The sequence below is a fragment of the Pelodiscus sinensis genome, chromosome 27, assembly GCF_049634645.1.
Source record: "Pelodiscus sinensis isolate JC-2024 chromosome 27, ASM4963464v1, whole genome shotgun sequence".
NCBI classification, from domain to species: Eukaryota; Metazoa; Chordata; order Testudines; family Trionychidae; genus Pelodiscus; species Pelodiscus sinensis.
Window position 1 is genome coordinate 12,186,579 of NC_134737.1, and position 25,416 is coordinate 12,211,994.

The 25,416-nt window shown below is 52.8% G+C and overlaps 1 protein-coding gene across 6 annotated transcripts in view; it reads left to right on the forward strand.

Annotated features, from left to right (window-relative positions):
- SCUBE3 (signal peptide, CUB domain and EGF like domain containing 3) overlaps positions 1–25,416 on the forward strand; it is a 106,691-nt gene that overhangs the window by 61,799 nt on the left and 19,476 nt on the right. For 3 of the 6 annotated variants that reach the window (XM_025181014.2, XM_025181015.2, XM_006115649.4), the window contains exons 7-10: positions 1,570–1,617; positions 14,391–14,507; positions 18,425–18,547; positions 22,118–22,234. In XM_025181014.2, the coding sequence (XP_025036799.2) occupies positions 1,570–1,617; positions 14,391–14,507; positions 18,425–18,547; positions 22,118–22,234 (405 nt within the window). The remainder of the gene's footprint in view (positions 1–1,569; positions 1,618–14,390; positions 14,508–18,424; positions 18,548–22,117; positions 22,235–25,416) is intronic. The other 3 variants (XM_025181018.2, XM_025181016.2, XM_025181017.2) reach the window with 1 other exon arrangement.

Below are 25,416 nucleotides of genomic sequence, written 5' to 3' on the forward strand. Positions count from 1 at the left end.
TGGGTCAAGCCCAGCAGCTTGGCTCTTGCTCAGTGAACTGGCTCGGCCAGACCCCCTGAGGTGCAGGGAATGGGGAAATGGCTCCTCCTGCTCCTTCTGGCCCGCTGCTGTGGATCAGACTGGGATCGCAGAGCACCTGTGGGGAAGCAAGGTTGAAGCCTGGGCTAAGCCCAGTCCTGACCCAGTGAAGGCCCTGGGACCTCAGCCGTCCATTTTAAGGGGAGCAGCAGTTACAGCTTTGTCTCCCCTCCGACTGCTCCAGACCCCCGTTCTGAGGCTGCCCAGGCCTGGTCTGTTACAGCTTGGCTGTGACTCTCTGCTTGGCCTCCTTTGGGCTGGCATGGACCTTGCCACCACAAGACCCCCAGGGACTCCTCTGCAAGTGGAGGTGGGTTCAACCCAAGGGTCCTTGTTTCCAAACTCCCTCTCCCACCCCCGACCTCAGCGCTCTGGCTCCGGCCTCCTTAGCTTGTCCCCTGTCCACTTGCCAGGCCTCTGCTTCCCCAGAGCAACCCCACCAGCATGTGTGTCCCCTTCACTTGGGGACCTGGCCTCCCTAAAGCCCCTGCCCCAGGCCTCAACCTCCCTGGAACTGCCTGTCTCACGTCCCATACTGCTTACTCCTAAGCCCCTTCTCTGGGCCCGTTCTTCCTCACGCTTATCTTCACCCTGCTGGGCAGGGTCTGCCCCTCCCTGAGCCCCCTGCATCCTGCAGCCTGGCTGTGTTCCCCTTCCCTTTCTCTCCCGGGGTCTGCTCCACCCCTTGTCAGGCTGGGTGGGTTCAGCCCACAGGGACATTTGCCATGCGGCTGATGGCAGAACACAGCTGGTGACTTGAAGCTGGTGATACGGGGTCAGATTCCCAGGATGGGCAGTTATACGCCAGAAGGCGGGCACGAGGGCGTGGAAGTTGCTGTCCGATGAAGGAGCAGAAAAGGATGTACGTTAAAAGGCTGGCCTGCTTGGGCTTGCTCCTCCTTGGCCCCAGTGCAGTTCAATGGACTGTAAACTGATCAAGTTACACTAGAGTGAGCGGCCTAATGAAGACCCCTTAATCTTTGCTGCTATTGGTTTAGTTTGGTAAATTGCTGGATTAGGTTTAGTCAGACTCCCTTGGACCCAGTACACATGCTTCTAGATCACAACCCCTTACACATCCCCCCTAAATTGCATCCTGCCCCATGTTGAGTGGGCGATGCTATGCAGGCAGCAGCCCATAAAGAGCTAGTCTGCAGTAGCATCTAACTAGTGAGGAGACAGGTCAAATACTAACCAGCTAACACTACTTCTCATTGCACCTCCCCCTCTTTCACTCCCCCCACCCCCCCCCCCCCATTGAATCCTGCCAGTCTTGCTTTCTGCGTGGCAGGCCTTGCGGTCTGCTCTGGGTTGCGACGGGCTGGGCAAGGGTATGGTTTGGTGAGTCACGCTCAGGTCTCTGCACTAGGCATGCTGGGGCGGGGGAAAGGGACGAGAGCTTTGCGGCTCTGAGGCAGAGCATGCGAACGAATGGAAACGCTGAAAAGGCAGGACACTGTTTCTAAATGACTTTTTTATAATGTTAAACAGGGGAGAGGCACTTCCAGCAACACGTTACCCCCCAGACGTTTTCTAATGGTAAATATGTTTGTTCTCTCTATCTCTTCGAGGCGTCCTAACCATCTCGCCTTGGGATAATAACGGGGCACGGGGTCTGAGCCGTCCACCTAACTGCATGCCACGCTTCCTGCCCTAGCGCATGTGGCTCCAGGGTCATTAATGAGGCATTTTCCCCCTCTGATGCTTACTAACCTCCCCCGCCATTGCTACTCCTAAACCCGCTGCAGCCAGACCAGCCTGAGTTGTCTCTGCCTCTGGAGACAGAAAGAGATAGGGCCATCCCATGAGGAACAGAGTTTGTGCTGGGGCTGGGAATAGCTGCCTGCTTTGCTTGTGTTTGTGACCAGTCCTAACCAGCTTTACAGCAGAGGGTGAGTGTCGGTAGCACAACCACTCGGACTTTGCTGGTCTCGGCAACCTAAGGTCCTTTCTTCAGTCTCCACGTAATGGATCCGATCCTGGTTTCTCTCCTCTCACAGTGCATGCTTGCAGCTGTTAGTCCCAGCATGCAATGTTCCCAGGTGCCCCCACTAGCATTGCATTGTGGGAATTGTGGTCTCCAAAGACTGTACCGCTGTGTCAAAGACTGTGGCCGCAAGTGGCACTGTAGACCTCCCCAAGTCACCTTTTCAAAGTCCCCCTGTTCAAAATAGATGTGGGGGGGAAATGTTCAGTCTTGTAGCTTATTTGTCTACTCATGGAGTTTCAGAGCAACTGAAATTATTTGCAAATTCAGCAGATAGTTGTGGCTAAACAAAAAGAAAATGAAAAAAAAAGTTTTAAAAAGTCCAAATGGCACTTTCAAAATGAGTCATTTTAACTTTTGTTTTGAAACAATGTTGCATTTAGAAATGTGGCTAGATTTTGATGTTTGTTTAAATTAGAAGGGTAATAAACATAATGGAACAAACACAATTTTGTTTTGGGTCAAAAAAAACCAAACAGTTTGCTTGACCCCCAAACATATTTTTCATATTTAGGTTTTGTTTTGGTGAGGAAAGCTGAAAAATGTCAGTTTCGACCCAAAATAAACAGGTGTGTGTGTGGGGGGGGGGGGTGGTTTCGGGGGCATATTTTGGCCAACCTGGAAATGCAATTATTTGTTCCACTCTTGTTTGCTCCACTCTAAGCCTGTCCCAGCCAGTGGGCAAGCGGTGGCCTCCAGCGTGGCTGTGGTTTAACACACTGTAGCGCATGGGACACAGGGTCACGGTGCGGGTGGCCAACGAATGGCACGATTCGGTAGTTAACTGAGATGCCACCTACCTCCATTATGAAGAGACTGTCCCAGCCCAGAGCAGCCAGGAGGTTGCTGAATGAGGAAGGTCAGTGTCAGGACTAGAATCCGTGACTCCAGCTCTCTCGCCAGGGTTGTAATTTGATCTGAAGGTCAGCGGTTATCTGGTCAAGCCCCCAGAGTCTTTCTTTCTTTTGCCTGCTAGGCTGCCTGTCAGCTCAAATGACAGCCCTGGAGCCGGGGCTGAGAGTCGGTCTAGAAAGCACTGCCATGCTCCGCAGTGGGGCAGTGGCTGGTGTGGGGTTGAGACAATAGGGCTTTGCAGGAAGGAAGGGACACAGTGCCATTGGGACAACATCCTGAGGTGAGTGAGGGTCCCTTCTGCGTTCTCCCTTGAAAGGGACTGCGAAGGGGCCAGGGGTCTTTTCCTCTTTGGTTTGCAAAGGGGGGGATTGTGCATCAGTGATGGTCAGTGCCCTCTCCTCTTCCCAGCAGGCAGTTCCTCTAGCCAGGAACCCAGAAGCCTGGGCATCTGTTCTGTCCTATATTTTATTCTCTGCTTGGCAAAGGATAAATGCTCTTTTCTCCTTCTGTTGGCCTTTGCTTCTGGTTTGGACTCTGGGGAACGTGCCAGCCATGTGCACTCCCTGACGGATACTCTTCTTCGCTCTTGTCCTGCTGCCTGGACTAATGAGACAGAGATCTGCCGCGTGGCCTCTTCCCCTCACCACCTTCCCTCTCCTCCCCTCTCTCTCCCTCCTTGCAGCTGGGTGTCTTGCCGTGAATCGTGGAGCTGTCAGTGTCCAAGCCCCACCCCAGGGTCTGTATGAGTTTGCTTCCAATCTCCATAGATCCCCTGCTGGTTTGCCCACGCCCATGTTTGCTGTGATACAAGCAACACGAATTCAGTGCATTAACTGTCATATACTAATCTTTGCTGACCCAATGTAGGCTCTGTGAAATAAAGCAAAAGCTCAGGTTTTTTTGCCAGCCGGTCCCTTGAACTGCCCCAAGATTTTCCACCCTCACAATCATTGTCTTGCTTGTGCAGACTGGTGCTCATACGCTCCATGTTTTCACACATGCAGACTCCCTGCCCACTTGTGCACCAACGCACGGGTTTGAGGCCAGCAAATCCAAGCACATGTGCAAATACCATGGGGACAGGAGAGGTGGCTGTTTGAAAATTTGGCTGAGTGTGTTAGACAAGACCTTGAAACTAAGGAAATAGTTCCTCAGACATGCGCACGAAGGGAGATACAATGGTGCGGTGGCTTCTCATTGGGTTTGGCAGCTTTAATTGGCCCCTCCAAATTTTTGCATAGGATACTTACCACTTTGCATAGCAAAATGCAGGACAATGTAGCACTTTAAAGACTAACAAGATGGTTTATTAGATGATGAGCTTTCGTGGGCCAGACCCACTTCCTCAGATCTGGCCCACGAAAGCTCATCATCTAATAAACCATCTTGTTAGTCTTTAAAGTGCTACATTGTCCTGCATTTTGCTTCAGCTACCCCAGACTAACACGGCTACATTTCTACCACTTTGCATAGGATACTTTGCACTTATCGCCTTTCATCTGAAGATCTCAAAGCACATTACAAAGGTACGCAATAGCCCCACTTTAAAAGTGGAGAAACCGAGGCACATCAAAGGTGAACTGACTCGCCCAGGGCTAGAACCCTGGAACTCCCAGGCCTTATTTTCAGAGGTGCTGAGCTCTGATAGAGCCCGTTGATTCCAATGGGAGCTGTGGGTGCTAAGCATCGCTGAAAATCAGGGCCTTCCCTTGTTATGGCCACTAGAGAAACCTGCCTGCTGGCTTTTAAAAGCACATCCCAGCACCTTGCTGTTTTTTCTCCTGGAGGTTTGTTGTTAATTTTGCGGGTTGCAATGTTGGCGTAGTAGCTGCAGTTGCACAAACAGCTGTCATGAAGATGTGTCCTCGGAGGGATGTAATTAGAATAGCAGATGCTACTTTTGAGGGGAGGCTTTGCAGCACATTACCCCAATTTTTGGCCACTTGTTCTGCATATCATCAATCCATTACTCCCTGGCAGGCTTAAATCACTCTACTTGTGAAGCACCCTGCAACCCTGAGGTCACACAGAAAGATCTCTGTGATAGGAGGCTAAGGACTTTCTCTTCCTGTGGAACCTGCTGCCTCCACAGCACCTCCTGCCTTGGGAGCCAGGGCTGCACCCTAACCTGCTCCGGCATTAAGAAGTTTTCAGTAGCGTGGTTATTGCCTTGGACAGGCTGGGGAAACCCTCTCCGCAGTTACTGTGTCTCAGCAGGTGTGGTTTTGTACTGCGGTAGCAACCGGTCCAGACTCTCCAATAGCGGATTGGATGAAAGTCACAGGATTGAATCCTTCAGCAGCTGTTTTCAAGGTTGGTAAGAGCCAGTTCACCCTTGCTCAGTCTCGTAGTGTGGACAGGGCAGGCATAAGATTGACAACATCTGGCTCTTACATTGCGCTTTTCATCCACAGATCTCAGTGCTTTAGAAAGGAAGTCAGTATCGCTACTCCCAGTTTACAGATTTAGAGAAACTGAGGCCCAGGGACTTGTCTAAGGCTGCATGCCAGAGGAGCCAGAAATAGAACTGAAATCTCTTGAATCCTAGTCCAGTACACCCTCCACTAGGCTACGCTATCTCTCTGTCAGATGTACCAAGTGAGGCTTATTCCCATTTCAAACAGGACTAACCTCCATCAGTGTTTTTGCCAACCTGCACAGACGGTTTGCACCCGTGCATCTTCTGGCTGGAATCAGCCTGGATCTTCTGCATAGACATGGCCTAATCTCCTTTCTTGCCCGCTCTTCCTTTTAAGGCTTTCCCAGAATTGTTTTGTTCCTCCTTGGATGTTTTCATTTGGCAGAGCGCAACTAGTTCTCTCATAGCTGCTGAGCAAAGCTCTGCGGTGTTTTAGTTGTGGTTGGTTTCACTTTTGTACCATGCCCGGACACATTGTGATGGACTCAATAGGCATTAATTAAAACAGTCCCTGCTTATGAGGATGAGAAATCAAGGACAGCAGTGAGGCTTCTGAGATGTTGGCATCATCCTGCATTCACTCTCCTTCTTGCAAATCAAATGTAGATCCACTGAAATCAATGCGACACCTCAGGGTACGTGTCAGAATTGGTGCCCTTTTTTTCCCCTTGGTCTAAGCTGTGCTGTGGGGATTTAACCTTTCCATTCCACATGAGCCAAGTCTATATGGCAGCATTAGTAGGACTGTGCAGTAGAAACACAGGCAGACACAAGACACACGGAAAACCTAATACTCTGGTAACAGGCTACAAATAAACCAAGGACCGTTTGAGGTTAATGATCATGCGCCTGATTTTCCAATGCTGTGAACCTTGTGTCCTTATTTACATCTTGCAGAGTGGGTGTGAAATGCTACCAAATCAGAATAGCAGCAGTTTGCCCCCACCTTGCACCCACTTTGCATTAGGGTAAATGACTAAGGTGCCAAGTAAGGAAAATCAAGCTCCACCTGTTAAAAACAGAATACCCAGCAAGTCCATTTCCTAATCTCTTTTACGAAAAGCACTGCAGATGTGACAGAATTTTTACAATCTCATGTAGTTTGCCCCTGTCTAGTGGCTTGCTTTAAGCATTCGCTTCAGCTCAGATGATGGAAAACTGAGTAACTGGTTTAATTTGTGTTCATAACTGCTGGTCAATTTCACATGCACCAAGGTGGAGTCTGTTTTTCCTTACATGTATGTAAATCAAAAGTCAGTGGAATTACACTAGTAAGAAGGAAGAACTCTGAGCAAACCTTAGCACAAGGCTGAAGCGTGGGGGTTGCAAACAGAGCAGAAGAAAGTTTGTGTTTATTTTGTTTTTGATTTGTTTAAAGGCAACATCTTTTCCATTGCAGGGCAAAGTGTATTGTGACATGCTGGAGAATTTTCTCTTGGTCTTTATTTGTGTCAAAGCTTATTTTTACAAAACTTTGAAGACGAATTTGACTTTAATATTGTTAGTCTGCTTTCCTTTAAGGAATCTTTGATTTTTATCTGAAATCTCAACATAGTCCAGCATAGAGAATTGAAAAGTAATTTCCACAGGACTGTTCATTGTTTTTTCTGGTGGGGTGTTAGCTCCTTGAAACTTTCCTTTCTGACTCAGATATAGGCTGAAAACAGTTTGGGAAACTGATTTCAGATGAGACATACAAACACTTATGGTTATTATAGGTCTTGTGGCATGTGAAAAGTAGGGATGTTAATCTCCACACTGCCTCCAAGTTTCATTTGGATACAACAGTCTTTTTCACTTCCCTTCCTAAACTGTTGTGTAATGTTGTACTATGCTGTTGAACAGCTGTCATGTTCACCTCAGAGGTGGCTGCATTGTAGTAGTGGGTGAATGATCCATATATACCAGTTACACTTGTCCTTTCTGGCTTTAACATTTATGAATTTTTTTATAATCTGTAAATGTTCATTGTCATTTATTATTGAAAGAACATCCTTCCAAGAGAGGGACTATGTGCAGGCAGGGACATGCTGGACTAGGGAATGCAGGAAAATAGCCGGGGTTCACATCTTTTCCTTGCCCCCATAGTTCCAAAGCTCAGTGTAGTGGGGCACGGGGAGACAGCCAGGAATAATAAAGGAGGGTGTGGAGCAGCTGTGGCCTGCCCGGATGCCCTGGAACAGGGGAAAGGTAACGTCAGTGCTGGTATCTGAGTTGTTGTTTTAAGCCAGAAGGCTCTTTTTGTTTGCTGGTGAGCTGTGCAGCCTGCAGCCTGCTCCGCTGCTGTGCAATGGTCAGGGAAGGAGACGACAGCTTTCGGGAGGGGAGGCAGAGGAGGCTTTGCTCCCACTTGCCAAAACCCTGTGTGGTTCGGTGAGTCATGCTTACGCACCCTGGGCCCGCCACCCAGGGCTAATATCCGCGCAGAGCAAGGGATCCCATCGCACACCCCGTCTCTAAGGAATGCGCTACAAGCAAAGCACTGTCTACGGGGATCTGAGACAGGCAGGGGCGAACCCGGAGCCATAGTTTGGCTTCGGGTGTTTTTGGAGCCTCAGTCTCCATTTCAAAGGCCGTTTGAAAGTCCGTGAGACTTAGGTTCCTAAATCTCTTAGGCACCTTTGAGAATGTTGCCCTTTGTCTACCTACCGCCAACTGCAGTGTGGCCAAGCAACATCTAGGCCAGTGGTCTCCAACCTTTTGGGGCTGGTAGGCGCCCGGGGGCAGGGCTGCGCATGCGCCACGCCCCTGGGGGTGGCACTGCGCATGCACCCAGGGCTGGGGCCACGCATGCGCCGTGTGCCCGGGGTGCAAGAATGGCTTGGGCTGGCCCTGGTCACTCGGTGGGAGCACATAAATGCCCCGGCGGGCACCATGGCGCCTGTGGGCACCGCGTTGGGGCCACTGATCTAGGCAAAGCTGCTCTGTGCACTGGTGGAGCCAGGCACCAGGCAAAACGGCACCGGTGCCAGTCCCTTTCTGTAGCAGCTTTCCTTGTCTCCACGAGGGTCCAGGTCCAGATCCTTAAAGGTATCTAGGCTCCTAACTTCCAGTGATGGGCCCAGGTGCTGATCAGATGTATACGGGTGTAACTCCATTGAAATCAGAACTATGCCAGCTTACTCCGACTGTGATCTTGCATGCCCCGCGGCACTATCACAATAGCGGAGTCTGGCTGACTGGGCTCTTGCCTTCCTCCATGTAAACAGAGCGCCACGGGTCAGATGTGAATTCCATTGGTTTGGAATGGTAGGATGGGATTGTCGAAGGGGCCGAAGGAGTCAGGCGCTGGGGCGGGATTTTGAGACATGCTAAGAGCGCAGCTTCAGTTCCAAGTTATTTCATCGGGGAGCATGGAATTTCGGCGAGGGGTGTGCCTAGCTCGTAGGCTCCTTGCACATGCCAGAGGTAACCCTTTCAGGTGGCACCGTCTCAGTGGTTGGTAACACAGGAGGGGCCATTATTTTCAGAGCATCATTTTTACTTTGATGGTTCCCTTGTTAAATTAAGCTGCACTGGGTTTTTCTGGGCTAGCTACTAGAAGAGCAGCCAGACCTAAATTAAGTTGTTAATGAAGATTGAATCAAGTTTCTCTTCTCGAATATTAGTGCCATGGCTTCGTGTATCACTTGGGCTTTAAGAGTCCTGATTTGCCACCTCCCTCGCAGTAGGAAGTCCTTGGAAAAGAGCAGAGTCCTAGTTTTCTTCTTGTAAGGGAGCAAGTGAAGTGTAATTGTCTGATGCATCCATCTAGCCATGTGCTCTAGTGCTGGGCCTTGGAATTGTTCTGTGCACGTGCTGTAGCTGCCAGTTTTCATGCTGTCTCATAATAAGAGATCCTCCTGGTCCGGAGGCTGCATGCCCTAGTAGATGGGCTGCTGGTCTGGCAATCGGGAGAGATGTATTCTAGCCTAGTCCCCATTTGACTTGCTAGGTGAGCATGGATTAATTTGTACCTGGGTTTCCCTTCCAGCCCATATGTCTATTTAGGGTGTAAGCTCTTTGGGGCTGTTACGGTCTCTGACCGTGTGCGTGTACAGCATCTAGTACTATGGGACCCTGAGCTTGGTTGAGGCCTCTCGTTGCTATTGTAATACAACCTGACGCTCTTGGTTCTGCATATAAAGGTCATAGGGAGATAGACTCATCACTCTGATGTGGAAGGAGCACCAGGAGGCGGAGCACCAAGGCAGCCACTAGAGAGAGACATGTCCTCCAACTCTGTCAAATCTTGGCATGCAGTGTGTTCTCTCTGCTCCTCTGAGCGGCTGACACCCTGACGTTTCAGTTCTCTATGGTCGCACTATTCCTACGCTGAGCACAAAGGCCTTTGTGGGACTAGAACCCACTAGTCCCTATCTCCCTATTCAGAAAACTGACTCAGACCTACCTGACCCCTGTGGCTGAACCATGAGTCATTGGCTGAACCATGCCATTTGTTCACCTCCAGTTCTTGCCTCACTGCAGATGTCCCTAATGGTGATACAATTATCCAGCGGTAGTATTAGTATTAGTATTTCCAACAGAGGGGAGTTCCGGGGGTTGGCTGTGTGCAATGTAAGTATCCCAGTGATAGATAGGTAGAGAAATATGTCCTTAGCATTACATTTTGTAACTCTACTGACCATTAATTTCATAGAATGGTCCCTTTGTTCTCTTATGATGAGACAGCATAAAAATAGCAGCAGGAGGACATGCACAGAATAATAATCCCAAATCCCCAGCGCAGCAGATAGGGGTAGGCGTTTCAGTCAATTACACTTCATGCGGTTCCCGCAACGAGAGAATTTTCTCTTTTCCAATGAATTTCTTTGGTGGGTTAGCACATTATGTTCCTTGAGCCCAAATGGCTCATTCATCCAAGCAGCTAATGTTCTGGAAGGGAAATTTTATTGGTCTTCATTAACAACTTAATGAATTTCAAAGCATTGTTCCAGTGGTTTGTACAAAAATGACGATTTGGTTTCACAGGGACATTGCGCAAGATGAAAATGTTGCGTTTAATACAATGCTTCTTTATGTGTTAGCAGCAACGATGAGCTTGTTGATCCGAAGTAATTACCATTTTAAAAAATCAAACATGGCCTTTGCCATTGATGTGGTCTGTACTTGGTTCTTTTGCAAAGCATCGTTCAGCTTGAACAATGCAAATAGATTTGTCATTTTCACTTCAAGGAGCCAATCCCATTGTCCGTACCTCAGTTTACACTGCCAGTGAAGCAAGGTGCTGCTGAGTATGAGTAAGGATGGCAGAATCTGTTCCAGATTTCAGAATCGCACGGGTGGCTTTTGAAAATCAAATGGTGAATGCTGAGTAACATTTTCAAATATATCTACCTAATATAGGAACTTAAATCCCATTGACTTCAATAGACTGTCATATCAAAATACCTTTGAGGATCTGGTCCTAAGTCATGCCTGAAAACGGGGCTCAGACATTTCTGAGAATTGTTATCAGGTGAGCACTTGAAAATCTGGCCCCATGTTTCTAGTTAGATTCACTTCTCGTCCCCCTCTTCCCTGTCCTTGCCTAGCACTGCTGTGTGGGTTGCAAACGCTGCACGAGCATCGCTAAGTTATTCCCCGAATTCTGTTCCCCTCGAATTATAATATTGTAAAGGGAAAAACCATTTCTACTTACATGGGGTTTATACAACTTTTAATTTTACTGCCCCTTTGCCTAGCTTTAAACATGAGAGGAGCCAGCATGAACTCCATGGAATTAATCACGTGCTTAAAGACAGGCACAAGGTCCTTGCTGGGTGTGGACCAGAACAGCCTGCTCCTTTGGAAGGCCGGAAGTCTCTTCCAGTTACAAACAAACTCCATTTTCCCACTCCCTGGGAGTGGCCGGTGGCGACATGCAGGGCTTTTACTAGCTCGCATGTGCTCCCCTGAAACCAGCCAGCAAACTGCGCTCTCACCTCAATTCCCTTCGCCAAACCTGCCTGCACAGCTGCTCTGGCTTTTACCTGTGTTACATCTGACATGCTGTTTTAATAGACAGAAAAAGTGGCTCCTGGTAGAATGGACCAGTCCCCATTTCCTGTCCGCCATGCTTCAAGCAAGGGAGTCCGATGTTCCTAAAAAACAGATTCTTTGATGGAGAGAGGGCTGTCCAGGGTTAGAGCGGGGGACTGGGAACCTGGACTCTTGGGTTCTTTTTCCTGCTGTTCCGTTGACCCAGCAGGAAACCCGGGGTTAGTTACTTAGATTTCTTATTCCCTCATTTTACCGATCTGTATCCCCGGGATGCCAATGAACGCCTCAGGATGTAGGGCAAGCTAACAAAAGCTGGTCTTGTGGCTGGAAATAACATCAGGGTGGCCATACTGGATCAGATCAAAGGTCCATTTAGCCCCATCTCTTGTCTTCAGATACTGGCCAATGCCAGGTGCCCCAGAGGAGGTGAAGAGGACAGGGAACCATCAAATGATTGCCCATTCCCAGCTTCTGACAAACCGAGGCAAGGGACACCATTCCCGCCCATGTTGGCTAATGGCTATTGATGGACCTAACCTCCATAATCTAACTAGCTCTTGTTTGAACCCTTTTATAGTCTTGGCCTTCATGACGCCCTCTGGCAAAGAAGGCAGGACAGAAATGCAAAGCATTCGGAAGGCTGTACTTGCGTGGGATGTTACCAAGTAGATTTCTGGCCCACTTTTGACCTCCCTTAAAATGCTTCCAGTTATATTTCAATTTAAGCTAGTAGCAATTGTTCTCCAGTACCTGAACATTTATTGCAAAAGAAAATCCACACTATTGATGAGACATTAGGAATACCTAGTGGCAACAACTGTTCGGCGATTCTGTAGGACCTACTTTAACATTTTGCGCTCTGTGAGTCCCTTTGCTGGCTGCGAGCCCCGTGTTGTGGACAGGTGCGATGTTGGTGCACAGGTAGATGCCTGTGTCTCTTCCGCCCTCCCCCCGCTTTCATGGGAAACAAAGAATCCGTGCTTTCCAGATGGAGAAAGCCAAGCTCCAGGTTTCCCTCCAAGGAGCGGTTAGAAAAAACACAGGGAGAAAAGATCCTGCAAGTTCTGTGTGTGTGAGAGGGAGGGAGGGAGAGACAGAGACGGCCTGACTGTTCATCACTGTGAGATGGTGTCACTATTAATGACTGTGACAGGAAGGGGCGGGGGGGCACAGCTTCTGCAGGCTCCTGGGCAAGGTGGGGTGGCTGCACTGTGAAGCCACAAGGGGCATGGCCTGGGGCAGAAGAGGTGGGGAAGGGGTAGCCAGACTGCAGTGCTTCCCTCCCCCTCCCTCCGGCCCTCACCATGGAGTGTTCAGCACTGAGTTCCAGTGGTGATTTAAAGGGCCCAGGGCTCTGGCTGTCCCACTGGCTCAGTAGCAACGGCGGCAGCCGGGAGCCCCAGTTCTCTTTGAGTCACCAGGCTCTGGAGCAATTGTCCCTTTGCCCTCCTGCTGGCGAGGTGTCTGTTGTACCAGGGACTCAGACACCCACACACAGGCAGGTGTCCTCTTCACCGGCAGAAAGCCCTGCCCTGGGTTTTGTGGCTCTGCCATTACATCCCGACCACACAAGACTGTCAAAGTGGGCTAAGTAGGCACGTGCTGACAGTAAGATGCCCCAAACGGGCGGGGGATGTCTGTACGGGCGGGAATGTGCGGGCGAGGGATCTCTGTATAGGCAAGAGATGTCTGTGCGGGCAGGGGATGTCTGTGCAGGCGGGGGATGTCTGTACAGGCGGGGATGTGCAGGCGAGGGATGTCTGTGCGGGCAGGGGATGTCTGTGCGGGCAGGGGATGTGCGGGTGAGGGATGTCTGTACAGGCAAGGGATGTCTGTGCGGGCAGGGGATGTCTGTGCGGGCGGGGATGTGCAGGCGAGGGATGTCTGTACAGGCAAGGGATGTCTGTGCGGGCGAGGGATGTCTGTAAGGGCGGGGATGTGCGGGCGGGGGATGTCTGTGCAGGCAAGGGATGCCTGTGCGGGCGGGGGATGCCTGTGCGGGCGGGGGATGCCTGTGCGGGCGGGGGATGTCTGTACAGGCAAGGGATGTCTGTGCAGGCAGGGATGTGCGGGCGAGGAATGTCTGTGCGGGCGGGGGATGTCTGTACAGGCAAGGGATGTCTGTGCGGGCGGGGGATGTGTGTGCGGGCGGGGGATGTGTGTGCGGGCGGGGGATGTCTGTGCGGGCAGGGAATGTCTGTGCGGGCGGGGGATGTCTGTACAGGCAAGGGATGTCTGTGCGGGCGGGGGATGTCTGTGCGGGCGGGGGATGTCTGTGCGGGCGGGGGATGTCTGTGCGGGCGGGGGATGTCTGTGCGGGCGGGGGATGTCTGTGCGGGCGGGGAATGTCTGTGCGGGCGGGGGATGTCTGTGCGGGCGGGGAATGTCTGTGCGGGCGGGGGATGTCTGTGCGGGCGAGGGATGTCTGTGCGGGCGAGGGATGTCTGTAAGGGCGGGGATGTGCGGGCGGGGGATGTCTGTGCAGGCAAGGGATGCCTGTGCGGGCGGGGGATGCCTGTGTGGGCGGGGGATGCCTGTGCGGGCGGGGGATGTCTGTACAGGCAAGGGATGTCTGTGCAGGCAGGGATGTGCGGGCGAGGAATGTCTGTGCGGGCGGGGATGTCTGTGCGGGCGGGGGATGTCTGTGCGGGCGGGGGATGTCTGTGCGGGTGGGGATGTGTGTACGGGCGGGGATGTGTGTAGAGGCAGCTGCCTAGCCCTGTGACACCCGCACTAACATGTGAACAAGAGCCATCTAGATACTCCATGCGGCTGCCGCCTGGGATCCAACACTCTGAGTCTGAGCTCGGGCAGCCAGCCTGAGTCTCCCGTGCCCTGGCACAAGCTGGTCTGCCTGCTGCGGTGTGGACAGACCCTTTCCAGCATCTCGGGCAGGGGATGCCCAGAAGACAAGTAGCGTTTGCCGTTCGTGCCATTCCGCAGGCAAAGGGCCTGAGGCTGGAGAGGGCTGGGCAGGAAGCCCCTCAGCCTGGCGGGTTTGCACCTCGCTCCTCGATCGGGCGCCCTTTAAAAGCAGGCGTTGCTCACCTCTCTCTTCCCCCCACACAGAGACCTGTGCCGTGAACAACGGGGGCTGTGACAGCAAGTGCCACGACGCAGCCACGGGGGTGCACTGCAGCTGCCCGATGGGCTTCATGCTGCAGCCGGACCGGAAAACCTGCAAAGGTAAGGGGCCAGCGCGCGAGGGCCTGGCAGCTGTGAGCCCAGCTTCTGCGGGGGCGCGTGGAGCCAACAGCTCTCCCTTGGGGGATTATTCTCTGCTGGGAGAAACTTGGCTTTGATCGCTTCGGGGGCACATCCAGCCTTGGCGAGAGCAGGCGGAACTCCCCGTGACGCGGATGGGAATAGGCCGGGTTTGGACACGGATGACTCCTTCGCTTGCTGCGACATCCCACAAGCCATTCCGGGTGGGTGCAGAAATCCAGTGCCATCTTTCCTATGGGCCCTACTTCATGGGGGCTCCTGCCTGGGAGAGTCTGGGAGTGCCCAGCTGCCCCGAGTGTGATCCCTGCATGATAGTGACATTCCTCCCCAGCTCTGCCTCTACAGGTTATTCTTCTGGGCTGGTTGTGCCCTGCTCTGTCCAGGGCCAGGGCTCTGGGAGAGTGGGGGGGAGAGGGGGAGCTCCGGGGGCTCCATGCATGGAGAAATGTGTCAGTGGCCGTGGAACGGATAAGACAGCTGCTTATGTTTTAGCTGCGTAGAGCTAAGAGGCCATCTTCCTCTCTGCTTCCCGTCCCTCGCCCCTCCCCATCAGCCCCACCACAACTGGCTCTGCAGCGTTCACTCTGGGATTAAACCCGTGTGGAAGAGCACTGCTGTTCCATGAGGGTACGTCTAGACGACAGGCTTTTGTCGACAGAGGCTTTGTCAACAGACACTGTCAACAAATCTTCTTTCGACAAAGAGGGTCTAGACTGCATCCAGTTCTGTCGACAAAGCAAGCCGCTTTGTCGACATGAGAGTGTAGACGCAAAGGACAGCGTAGATGCAATAACGCCTTCTGTCGACAGAACTCGTAGAACGAGGTTTACCGCCGTCGACACAGCTGCCGAGTTCTGTGGACGTTATGTCGACAGAACTCAGCGGTAGTGTAGACGCAGGAATAGTTTTGGTGACAAAAGTCCACTTTTGTTGACCAAACTCTGTAGTCTAGACACGCCCTAAGTGTGCCCGGAGCCTGGGGCTGTCTCTGGAGGATTCTGGGCCAGGCAGGGCGCTGGCTTTTAAGAACAGAATTCTCAGTGGAGGTGGATCCTCGTGCATGGGTGGACATGCTAGACCGTGTGTTTGTGGTAGATCTCTACTGAGGTCCTGCCGCAATGGATGTTGTGTTAGATCCTACATGGGAGAGCTGAGCCTAGATACTACGGTGGTGGGCACCGTGGCGTGTGCATGGATCGACAGTCTGGGGCTTAAGTGCCTCACTGCAGCAGGACTTCAGGCACAAACATTCACCTCCTCTGAGGCAGCCGAGGGGGGGTGTCCGCCCCCATCCCTGTGAAATCCAGGAGCAGGGGACGGTTCGGTCAGCTGGCAATCACGCAGCCTGGCACCACAAACACTGTGGTGGGCTCGCCATTAGAGCAGAGCTCACTGTGCCCGGACTCCTGCATGCCACCCCCAGCGACTCACTGCTGGACTGTCCGCAGCTCAGCCTGTCTCGTCTCCCTCCCCTGTGAAACGGGGTTGAAACATCCTAGGAAGGCTCACGGGGAGGGCTGTTCTTATGATGAAACCTGGGGGCTGGGGAATCTGGATTTGCTACACTTTCCTGGGCCAGGTCACACTCGCTCTCCCAGTTAGATGGCTTATCTTTAAAGCAGGGTGACACGGCCCGGTTCCCTTCCCTCGGTGCGGTGATTAATAACATTCCTGCCGGTGGTCATGGTTGAATCATGATGTGTGGGTGCCAAGGCAAGACACCCCTTGTCCCATTATCCCAGCGTCAGTGTGGATGTAATGTTTGCCCAGTGCTTTGAGGTTGGTGGGATGGCAGATCTGGAGGTACGCACGCAATGTGTGTGGCACTGCTGGGTGGCTGACACACCCTTGCTACAGCAGAGATAACCCAGGGGTTGGCTGTGTTTGCATGGGTTGTCTGGATGAAGGCCGATCTGGATGGGGCTGTAACAAAGACAAGCGCCTTCTTTCCTGACCTGGTTTTCACCTGTGAAATTTGCACCCGCAAAACAAACTGTAGGTGCAAATGCAAGTCTGAGTGCTTCCTGGAGCTGGAATTAAATAAAAACGCTGGCGGAATGGCCTGTCTTCCATTGTGCTTTAATTTATCAGCAACTCTGTGCATTATTTTAAAGGCAAGGAGGAATATTTGGAGGTTTTAGGACTCACTCCAACACACATGCATGTGCCCATGGGTGGGTGTGAGTGGCAAAGCAGATCTGGTCCCGCACAGCTACAGCCGCACTGTGTGCTGTCCCTTTGGTGGGAGATCCTTGTCTTGGCCAGGCCCCGGAGAGACGGTGAAGCTCCGGGAACGGAAAGCGCCTGCCCTCTGTCTTGTGGCAGTTGGGGATACTTGACCGTAGTTGAAAGCGCCATCCTGCTGAAAGCCATCTACCTGCCTGACCGATTCCAGACCCTCTGGGCTTCATTAGCACTCTTCAGAGCACACCGCCGCTGCGGTTCTGCAGCGTAATCCCCCCAGCCACATCCCCTGCGCCTGGGGTTTTATTACGGCTGGGAGCTGTTTTACGGCGAGATCACTCACAATAATAAAAGAAAAGCCACAACCCCTGGGAGCTGCAGCTGGTGTCCTGGAGCTGAAGTGGGGGAGGGATGCGAATGAAGCTTTGGGCAAGGTTTTCCTGAGCTCTTACCTGGGATTTGTCAGCCCAGACTCACTCTGTTTTACAGGCCGTTTCCTAGCAGTAAATTTTCTGCACCAACCCAAACCCAACCTTTTAGCAGGTTATAGGACCTCTTTGGACATGGGGGGAGGGGGCGTTGTTTATTGTTTAGTGTCACGTATTGTCGAAAAGTCAGGAGGCGGTAGAAACCAGCATGTTTATTTTGTCTCACTCCTGTTCTCCAAGGGTGATTTTCCCTTTGTTTTCTGCCAGTCTCTGTTTCTAACACATGCGTTCCCCAGGGTCTCTGAGAGCCAAGAGCCCTCAGGCCGACTCGCGAATGAATGGCAACTGTGCCGAATCTTTGTGTCCTTACAGATGCTTTCCACCCGGGACATCCAAGCATTCTGCAGCTATGAATTCATCTTCCTTTCACCGCTGCGAGCCGGGTGCATGTTATAGTCCTCACTGGACAGATGGGGAAACCTGAAAGGATGCAGAGTCCTGATTCCCTCCAGACCTCTATTGTGTCATCCTGTCCCATCACGGGCAGCTCCCCAAAGGCCCCAGTCCTTCCATTAAAATCACCATCAAAACTCCCTTTGAGCTTCAGTGTTGCATCAGCATGGGTGTGTCTAGACTGCATGCCTCCATCGACGGAGGCATGTGGATTAGACAGATCGGCAGAGGGAAATGAAGCCGCAATTTAAATAACCGTGACAAACAGCTGATCGGCAGAGCGGGGCAGCCATTTAAATTTAAATGAAGCCGCAATTATTTAAATCGCGGCTTCATTTCCCTCTGCCGATCTGTCTAATCTACATGCCTCCGTCGATGGGGGCATGTAGTCTAGACACACCCTATCTGTCTAGCTGGCAATTCCCTCTACTGTAATATCTCTCCAACTCATCTGATGAAGTGGGCTTTACCCACGGAGCTCGTGGATCCTAGATATTCATTCGTCTCCACAGGACTGCTCGTTGCTTTGTAAAGGAGTGTGTCTCGGTCAGCCAGCCAGTACCGCTGGGATAGAAGGCAGCGCTGTTGGGGACCCGAGGCTTGGCTCACACAGGGCCTCTGTGACGGATGAGCGAATTGAACCCCCGTTTCCTGATTGCCGAGCTAATACCCTAGCCTTCAGGCCATCCTTTCTCTTTGTGGGTGGCTGGTTCCTTTGCCTCTAAACACAACCCACCAGCTCTCTTGCTGGTGTCGCTGGTTTCAGCCAGTCTGTGTAATGGGATGTTTTGTGTCTCTACCCCACCCCTGCAGATATCGACGAGTGCCGGCTGAACAACGGTGGCTGCGACCACATCTGCAGGAACACGGTGGGCAGCTTCGAGTGCAGCTGTAAGAAAGGCTACAAGCTGCTGATCAACGAAAGGACCTGCCAAGGTAAGAGCCTGCCGTGCCAGGTGGCGTGAGAGCTGCGGGCGTTGGCGCGGCGCCAGTCCCCCCGTGAGCGACGCCGTGGCGCTCAAGTGACCCAAATGGGGTTGTGCGGTGGTGCCTTCCGGCGAGGAGTTAGCCACGGAGGTATTTCTATTGCTAAGAACGTCACCCCGGAAAACGTGGCTTTGCCTTCGCATCAAAAACGCCCCATGTCCCCAGAGCAGAGGGCCAGGATTGCTCAGCCACTGGATAGTGTTCTCAGATTGCATGTGCGTGTGGGGAGAGGGGTTTCCCGTTCTCAGATTGCACGCGCTTGTGGGGGAGGGGTTCTCCGTTGTTCTCAGTGCATGTGGCCTAGAGAGGATTCTCCATCGTTCTCACTGTGCATTTGAGCAGGTGGTGAGGAAGTTCTCCCTTGTTCTCAATGTATGTGCAATGTGGGGGGGGTTCTCCATCCTCCTCCCTGTGGTTGTGCGTGGGAGGGATTCTTCTTGTTCTCAGTGTGCATGCAATGGGGTGTGGGGGGTTGTCCATTGTTCTCCCTGTGGTTGTGCGTGGGAGGGATTCCCCTTGTTCTCAGTGTGCATGCGCAAGCAGGGGAGGCAGAGGGTTCTCCATGGTTTACAGTATATGTGGCACAGAGGGGATTGTCCATTGCTCTAAGTCTGCATGTGCATGGAGAGGTTCTCCACTGTTCTCAATGGGAGCTATTGGAGGCTGGGCAGATTTTTGAAAATTTGGCCCCACAGCACTCCCTGAGTCTCAGAGTTCGGCTCCTAGACTTCTCCCAGGCTTGAGGCCATGAGAGAGATTTAGTGACCCAGCAGTGAAGTCAGGTTCCTGAGCCAAACCTCTTCACGCTTCCGGGGTGTCTGGATTTTGGGCTCTGATCTGGGCCCGTCTCTTGAGTCCGGGGAACTGGTCTGAAATTCCAGGGGTGGCTCTGTCCACAGTTGGCTCTTTTGTCAGCTGAGTCAAGCCACTGAGGGTGTGTCTAAACTACATGGCTCCGTCAATGGAGCCATGTAGATTAGGCTGATCGGCAGAGGGAAATGAAGCCGTGATTTAAATAATCGCAGCTTCATTTAAATTTAAATGGCTGCCGCGCTCTGCCGACCAGCTGATGATCAGCTGTTTGATGATCACCTTGTTTCACGAGGCATACCTGCGCCGGTCGACAAAGGCTTCCTTGTCGACAGCGGTGCGTCCAGACTGCCCCGATCTGCCGACAAACAGCTGATCATCAGCTGGTTGGCAGAGCGCGGCAGCCATTTACATTTAAATTGCGGCTTCATTTCCCTCTGCCGATCAGCCTAATCTACATGGCTACATAGACAGAGCCATGTAGTTTAGACACACCCTGTGTGTACAGCTGCAGGAACCACTGGTGAGGGTCTGGCTTGTGCTACATGGGAGGTCAGCCGAGATGATCATAACAATCCCTTCTGGCCTATGAATCAACTAACTAGCTCCCGGGTGAGCCAGATAACATCTTAGAGACCACAGCTTACAACCAGCATAGGAGAGCCTGCGGGCGTTCAGTGTTAGTGCACCTTGGCATGTCTTTCTGCAGAGCGTGTGCATCCACGTACCAGCGAGATGTGTGGCTGCATGCACGCACACGCTCCCCTCAGCGAGGCTGATGATACCAGCCTAATGGCATGCTGCATCACGGTGCCCTTCGAACCCCTGGGGACATGCGCAGCCTCATTCAGACCTGACGCGCCTCCCTCTTTTTACAGACCAGGAGTATTGTTTGCTGCACAAGCCTTTTGCAGAAGACCCGGGGACTGGAGTGACACCTCAGGGGCTCTGCTACACTCGCTCTCACATACACACGCTCACACACACTCACTCTCACACACACTCACTCGCTCACTCTAGCCATTTTCTTTTTCTGAGATCTGTTCTCCTAAGAGACAGCCCGGACTCACATGAACCTTAATGAGAATAAACAGCCTGGCCTACCCCCCTCCTGCCCTCTTCCCTGGGAGATGCCCGTAGCCAGGCGCCCCAGCTGGTAGATATGAGTACGGGTGGGGGTCTAATCTGGGGTCGTGCTGTGATCTTTAGCAGTTTGTTTTCACCCACGGAGATGAGGCAGGGACTGGCTGGGTGACCATGGAAGGGTCCAACCCCAGTCCCTACAGACCATTTCTGCTGCTGCTTTTAGCTTCCTCCATGCTCGTTGTACTTGACCTTCCAGGGAGCAGAGAATGGAGACGTTGTGTTCACTGCTAGTTAGAACAGGGGAGCAGGAGCCAGGCCCCTGGGTTCTCTAGTCCTAGCTCTGTCGTGGGCTCACCTCTCTCGGCTTCAATAAATGGAATCCTCTTTACCCCTCTCCCTGGCTGAGGGAGAGCGGTGCCTTGCGATCCCCCTCTGAAGGGCCCAATGGACATGCAAAGGATTAGCCAGCTGAGGGCCCCGTAGCTCATCTCAGGTGTGAACAAGACCGGCCTTGAGATGAAGGGGGTGAGGGGAGGGGTATCTGCCTCCCTTGCGATGCCACGGTTCCCAGGCCTTTCCTGAATCAGCTTGTGGGCCTTTCAAATTGCGGCGTTCGCATCAGAAGCCGTGATGTGCTGGGGTTTGACAGAGCGTCCTGCTGCCAGCCGAGTGCACAGGCCCTGGCCTGGGGGGTGGGGGGAGGTAGTAGAGGGCCAGTGGGCCTTTGGTGGCACCTCTTGCATCTGCCTCCAGGCTCTGCATTCTTGGAAGTTTGGTCTGATCGTGGCAATGACGCTAACAAGTCCAATGCCACAGACATAAAGCTGGCAGGCTGGGTTCGCCTCCTCAGGCTGTCTCTCCCTCTGCCCCCCCAGGGCAGAGCATGTGATGCTGGCTCCTATCTTGGAGGGGCTCTGCCAAGGGAGCGCAGCTTTGGTTGCCACTGGGCAGGTGGGGGACGCGCTGGATCACAACATGTCCCTGGACCCACGGCACTGGGAAGCTTGCAGCTGCTTTCACCCCCTCCATCCCACCCTTTCTTTTCCAGCCCAGCGCCCTGGGATGTAGCCCTTGGTCTTGCAAAGTATCTCTGCCCTAGGGTACAGGCTGGGCTCTGGGCGGGAGATGGGGGAACGGGGGACCATGCACGGTGGTGCTCTGTCGCCCTCTAGTGGAGGCTGGGCTGTAAGCTGAGGTGGATGACAGGGATGGGACTTTTAGCTCCAGCTGCAGTAGAGACTCCTGCTGAGAGATCTCAGGTTTGCTGCCGACAGCCCACCCAGGGGTGCAGCTTTGCATAAGGCCTAGGGAGGCTCGGCATGGTAGTGGGGCTGGGAACGGGCTGTGCTCTTGGGTGCTCCTAAACTATGCAGGGTAAAGGAGCAGATGTTGGCATAGGTCCCATTCCCTGCTGGGCTTTGGACTTTGGACACCTCTCCGGTGCAGCGGAGAGAGTGGTGCATGGGCCTACATGGCGGTGATGCTGGTTTCACTCTTTCTGGGTGACACGGGACATGGGTGGGAGAAGCCAGCCAAGCCCCAGGACTCGAGACCCCACCCCGTGGAGCCAGCCCCCTGCTTGGGCCAGTCATCACACTCTCTGCCTTTCCCTCTTCCTCCCAGATATTGACGAGTGCTCCTTCGACAGGACCTGTGACCACATCTGCGTCAACACCCCCGGGAGCTTCCAGTGCCTGTGTCACAAAGGCTACACGCTGTATGGACTCGCCCACTGTGGAGGTAGGGCAGAACTGACTGGGGGAGGGGAAATCTCTAGCCATCCCAGGCCCGTACGCAGGAATTTTGGTGGGGGGAGGAGGGGTTTGCTTTTTTTGTAAATCTGGAACGCAGATCGCTGCGCCTCTGCATTTTAACTGTAGGAAAAGCCCGGCAGCTCTTACTGCATTTGAAGTGCAGAGCTGCAGCACAGGTGTCGTCTGGCGCCGGCACGAATCAGGACTGCTCAGAACCGGCTCCTGGAGCTACCCCTGCCACGGCTGCAGAGCGACCCTTATCCACTAATTGTATAGCCGATACGATTTGTATCGACTATACGACTTGCCTGAAAACTGCTTTTTAACATAGTCCTGGCTCATCTGCACTGTGCCATGCTTCACTGATAGCGCAGGCTAACGCTTTCCCACGGCACCACTCTGTGCTTCCTCTTTAAATCCTTCAGCCTTATGCCCCCCCAGCTCATCACAAACATTCAGAGTGGGGCACCCCCTTCCCACCCAGTCGAAACAGTGGCCACAAAAATAACTTCTGATATTTTTCACTTTTGAATGTTTCTTCCCGTCCGTGAGTTTCCATCGGAGGATAATGCCCAGCAGTCACCCTGATCTGCAGTGTGGTCAAATTGGGGAGCAGCACCATAGCCCCTTAACAGCCCTTCACATGGGCCATCCCTAATCCAGGAACTAACCCTAACCCTTCCCCGGCCGGCCGGAGCATGGGGGAGGGAGGCTGGAAGCTTTCCCCAGCTGGTCGGAATCAGCCCCATGGAGGACCATGGCGGGGGGTGCATTCACACCCGTCACACACCCCTTGCGTACAGGCCTGCATCTCTTCCTTGAATCCCACCCTGGGCTATTTTTTTTGCCTCCCGCTGCCCTGTGCTAGGTTTCTCCTTTAGGGATCAGCCAGATCTGTTGACCTGGCACAAGTTGGTCAAACATCAAGGAAGTCACTGAAGCTGGGGGTTGTGTGTGGTGCACATTGGCATCTGCCTCAGGGCACATAAACATTATTCTGCACATGGATGGAAAAGATCAGAGGAAGCACTGGCTGGGAGTCCCATTACTTGGACTACCTAAGGCTAGACTGGACCAGTTGCCAGAGAAGAGATTGTGTGGAACATTCTTGCTTTGTTTCCGGCTGTCAGGGGAGGGGCTGGGCTAGATGGAGCCCGGTTGGGTTTTCCCAGCTGTGACGCGCCATTTAGAATGGTTGGCCTGTGGAACTCACTGTTCCAGGAGATGAGGATTCAGAGAAGGAAATGGACAGAGGTTAAAAAGAACAAGGGATGTAAAGCTCCCTGGGCCAGGGAGAAGCCAGTCTCCAGCTCTCAAGACACAGGAAGACACTTCCCTCAGAACTGCTCACATGAGTGTTTCTTGCACTTCACGTGGGGCTGTCAGAGATGACATCCAGGACTAGATCAATCGACCTGGCCTGACCGTTCCTGTGCTCCTAACATGGGGCAAATCTCCTGCTACCCAGCAGGAGACGGGAGCCATGTGTGTAGGGAGGGGGGCTATGCCAGCTCTGGCAATGGAGGCTAGCATGCAGGTGTTCAGAAAGGGTTGGGTGAGCCATGAAAGGGACTTGAGGCAGAGGGACCTCTGCAGTGCTCCTCTCTGGAATAGCAGAGTGCCTAGTGTCCCAATGTGGCATCTTTCCTGACTATTCCAAGGGCTTCTCCCCTTCGGATTGAAAAATGGGTCCAGTGCCTGGTACTACCGGTGCTAATACCCAGTAGCCTCTCTGTACTGCCAGTGGCCACGTTTGCGTTCCTCTGTATGCAGCAAGAGGAGAGGGGGTTCTCTCATTCTGATCATCCCCCTGAGTGGGTGCAGGAGCCAGACAGTAGTGTCTGCAACTTCAAACAAAGCGATTTGTGACTTGTCCGCGGAGGGAGAGAGGGGAAAACTCCCCAGAGTTCTTGGCACAACGTTAAGGAAGAGGGGGGGTTACTTCAAAAGGTTTTGAGTTGAGTTTCCCGAATCAGATAATTCCCGCGCACAAGAGCGCCTGGAGGAACGGCAGAAAAGATGAAAAGCGCAGAGCTCTTTGTTCAGGCATGTCACAGCAACAGTGCGGTTTGCAGCAGGAGTTTTCAGGAGGAGTTACATGTGTCGAGGTACCGCAGATTACTTGGCTTAAGACAGACGCAGAAGCACAAAGAAGCACATGCAACAGGTACCTGCATGGACCACTGCAAAGATATGCCTATAAACTAGGGATGTAAGTGACTAGTCGACTAGCGGATAAGCGTAAGCTTATTGGATAGTCGACTAGTCCCTCAACTAGCCGCTTCTCCCACCCGTCCTTGCTGCAGAGGCAGCAAGGGAGGGCAGCAGGAGCTGGTGCTGGGGGGATCCGGCTTAAAAGCCGTTCCCCCCCCAACCCCATCTCTGTGGGGGGCAGGGAAGGCAGAGGGGTAGTGGGGACCTGGCGCGAGCTGCCCACCAGCCTTTTAAGGCTACCGGCTCTTAATACATTGAAAAAGCAGAAGCACAGTGAGGGGGAAGGCGTGAGCCAGGAATCAGCCAATGTCCCAGCTCTTAATACATTGAAAAGGCAGAGCCACAGCGGGGTTAGCTCCTGGGGCGGGAACTAACCCCGCTGTGGCTCCCCCGCTTATCGACTAACGGACTAGTTGAGGGAAATTTCATCGATGAGTTGATTAAACTAAATTTAACATCCCTTCTGTAAACCCATGGGACTCCGTGGCAGCCTGCGATGGCAGGGGACAGCACTCGATGACGTAGGAAGTCCCTTTCCGACACGTGTAGCCGCAGTCCAATGGCCAAACGGAGACTGCGCCTCCCACAGCCGGCAGAGACGAGCGCCCACCCAGGGGCGTATTCTCAGCCGGTGTAAACTACTGCAGCGCCATTGACTTCCATGGAGTCAGTGCACACACAGTTCAGTTCAATGTGACTTGGTTGGCATAGCAGGCTGGACTAGTGGTGTCACACTCCCATATGTGAATGTGCAGTGAAACCTGTGCCCAGGAGCCCTCCTGATAAATGCCTTGTCCCTGTCTGCCCCACAGAGTCCTGGCTCCACGGAGGTCTGTAGGAGGGTTGCTTTTCACTTTTCACCCACTGAATTCAGCTCTGCTCCATCTCCATCATGTTTATACAGCCAGTCAGCCCTTGCCGTGGTTGAGTCAGACTGATTTCATGCCCACTTGC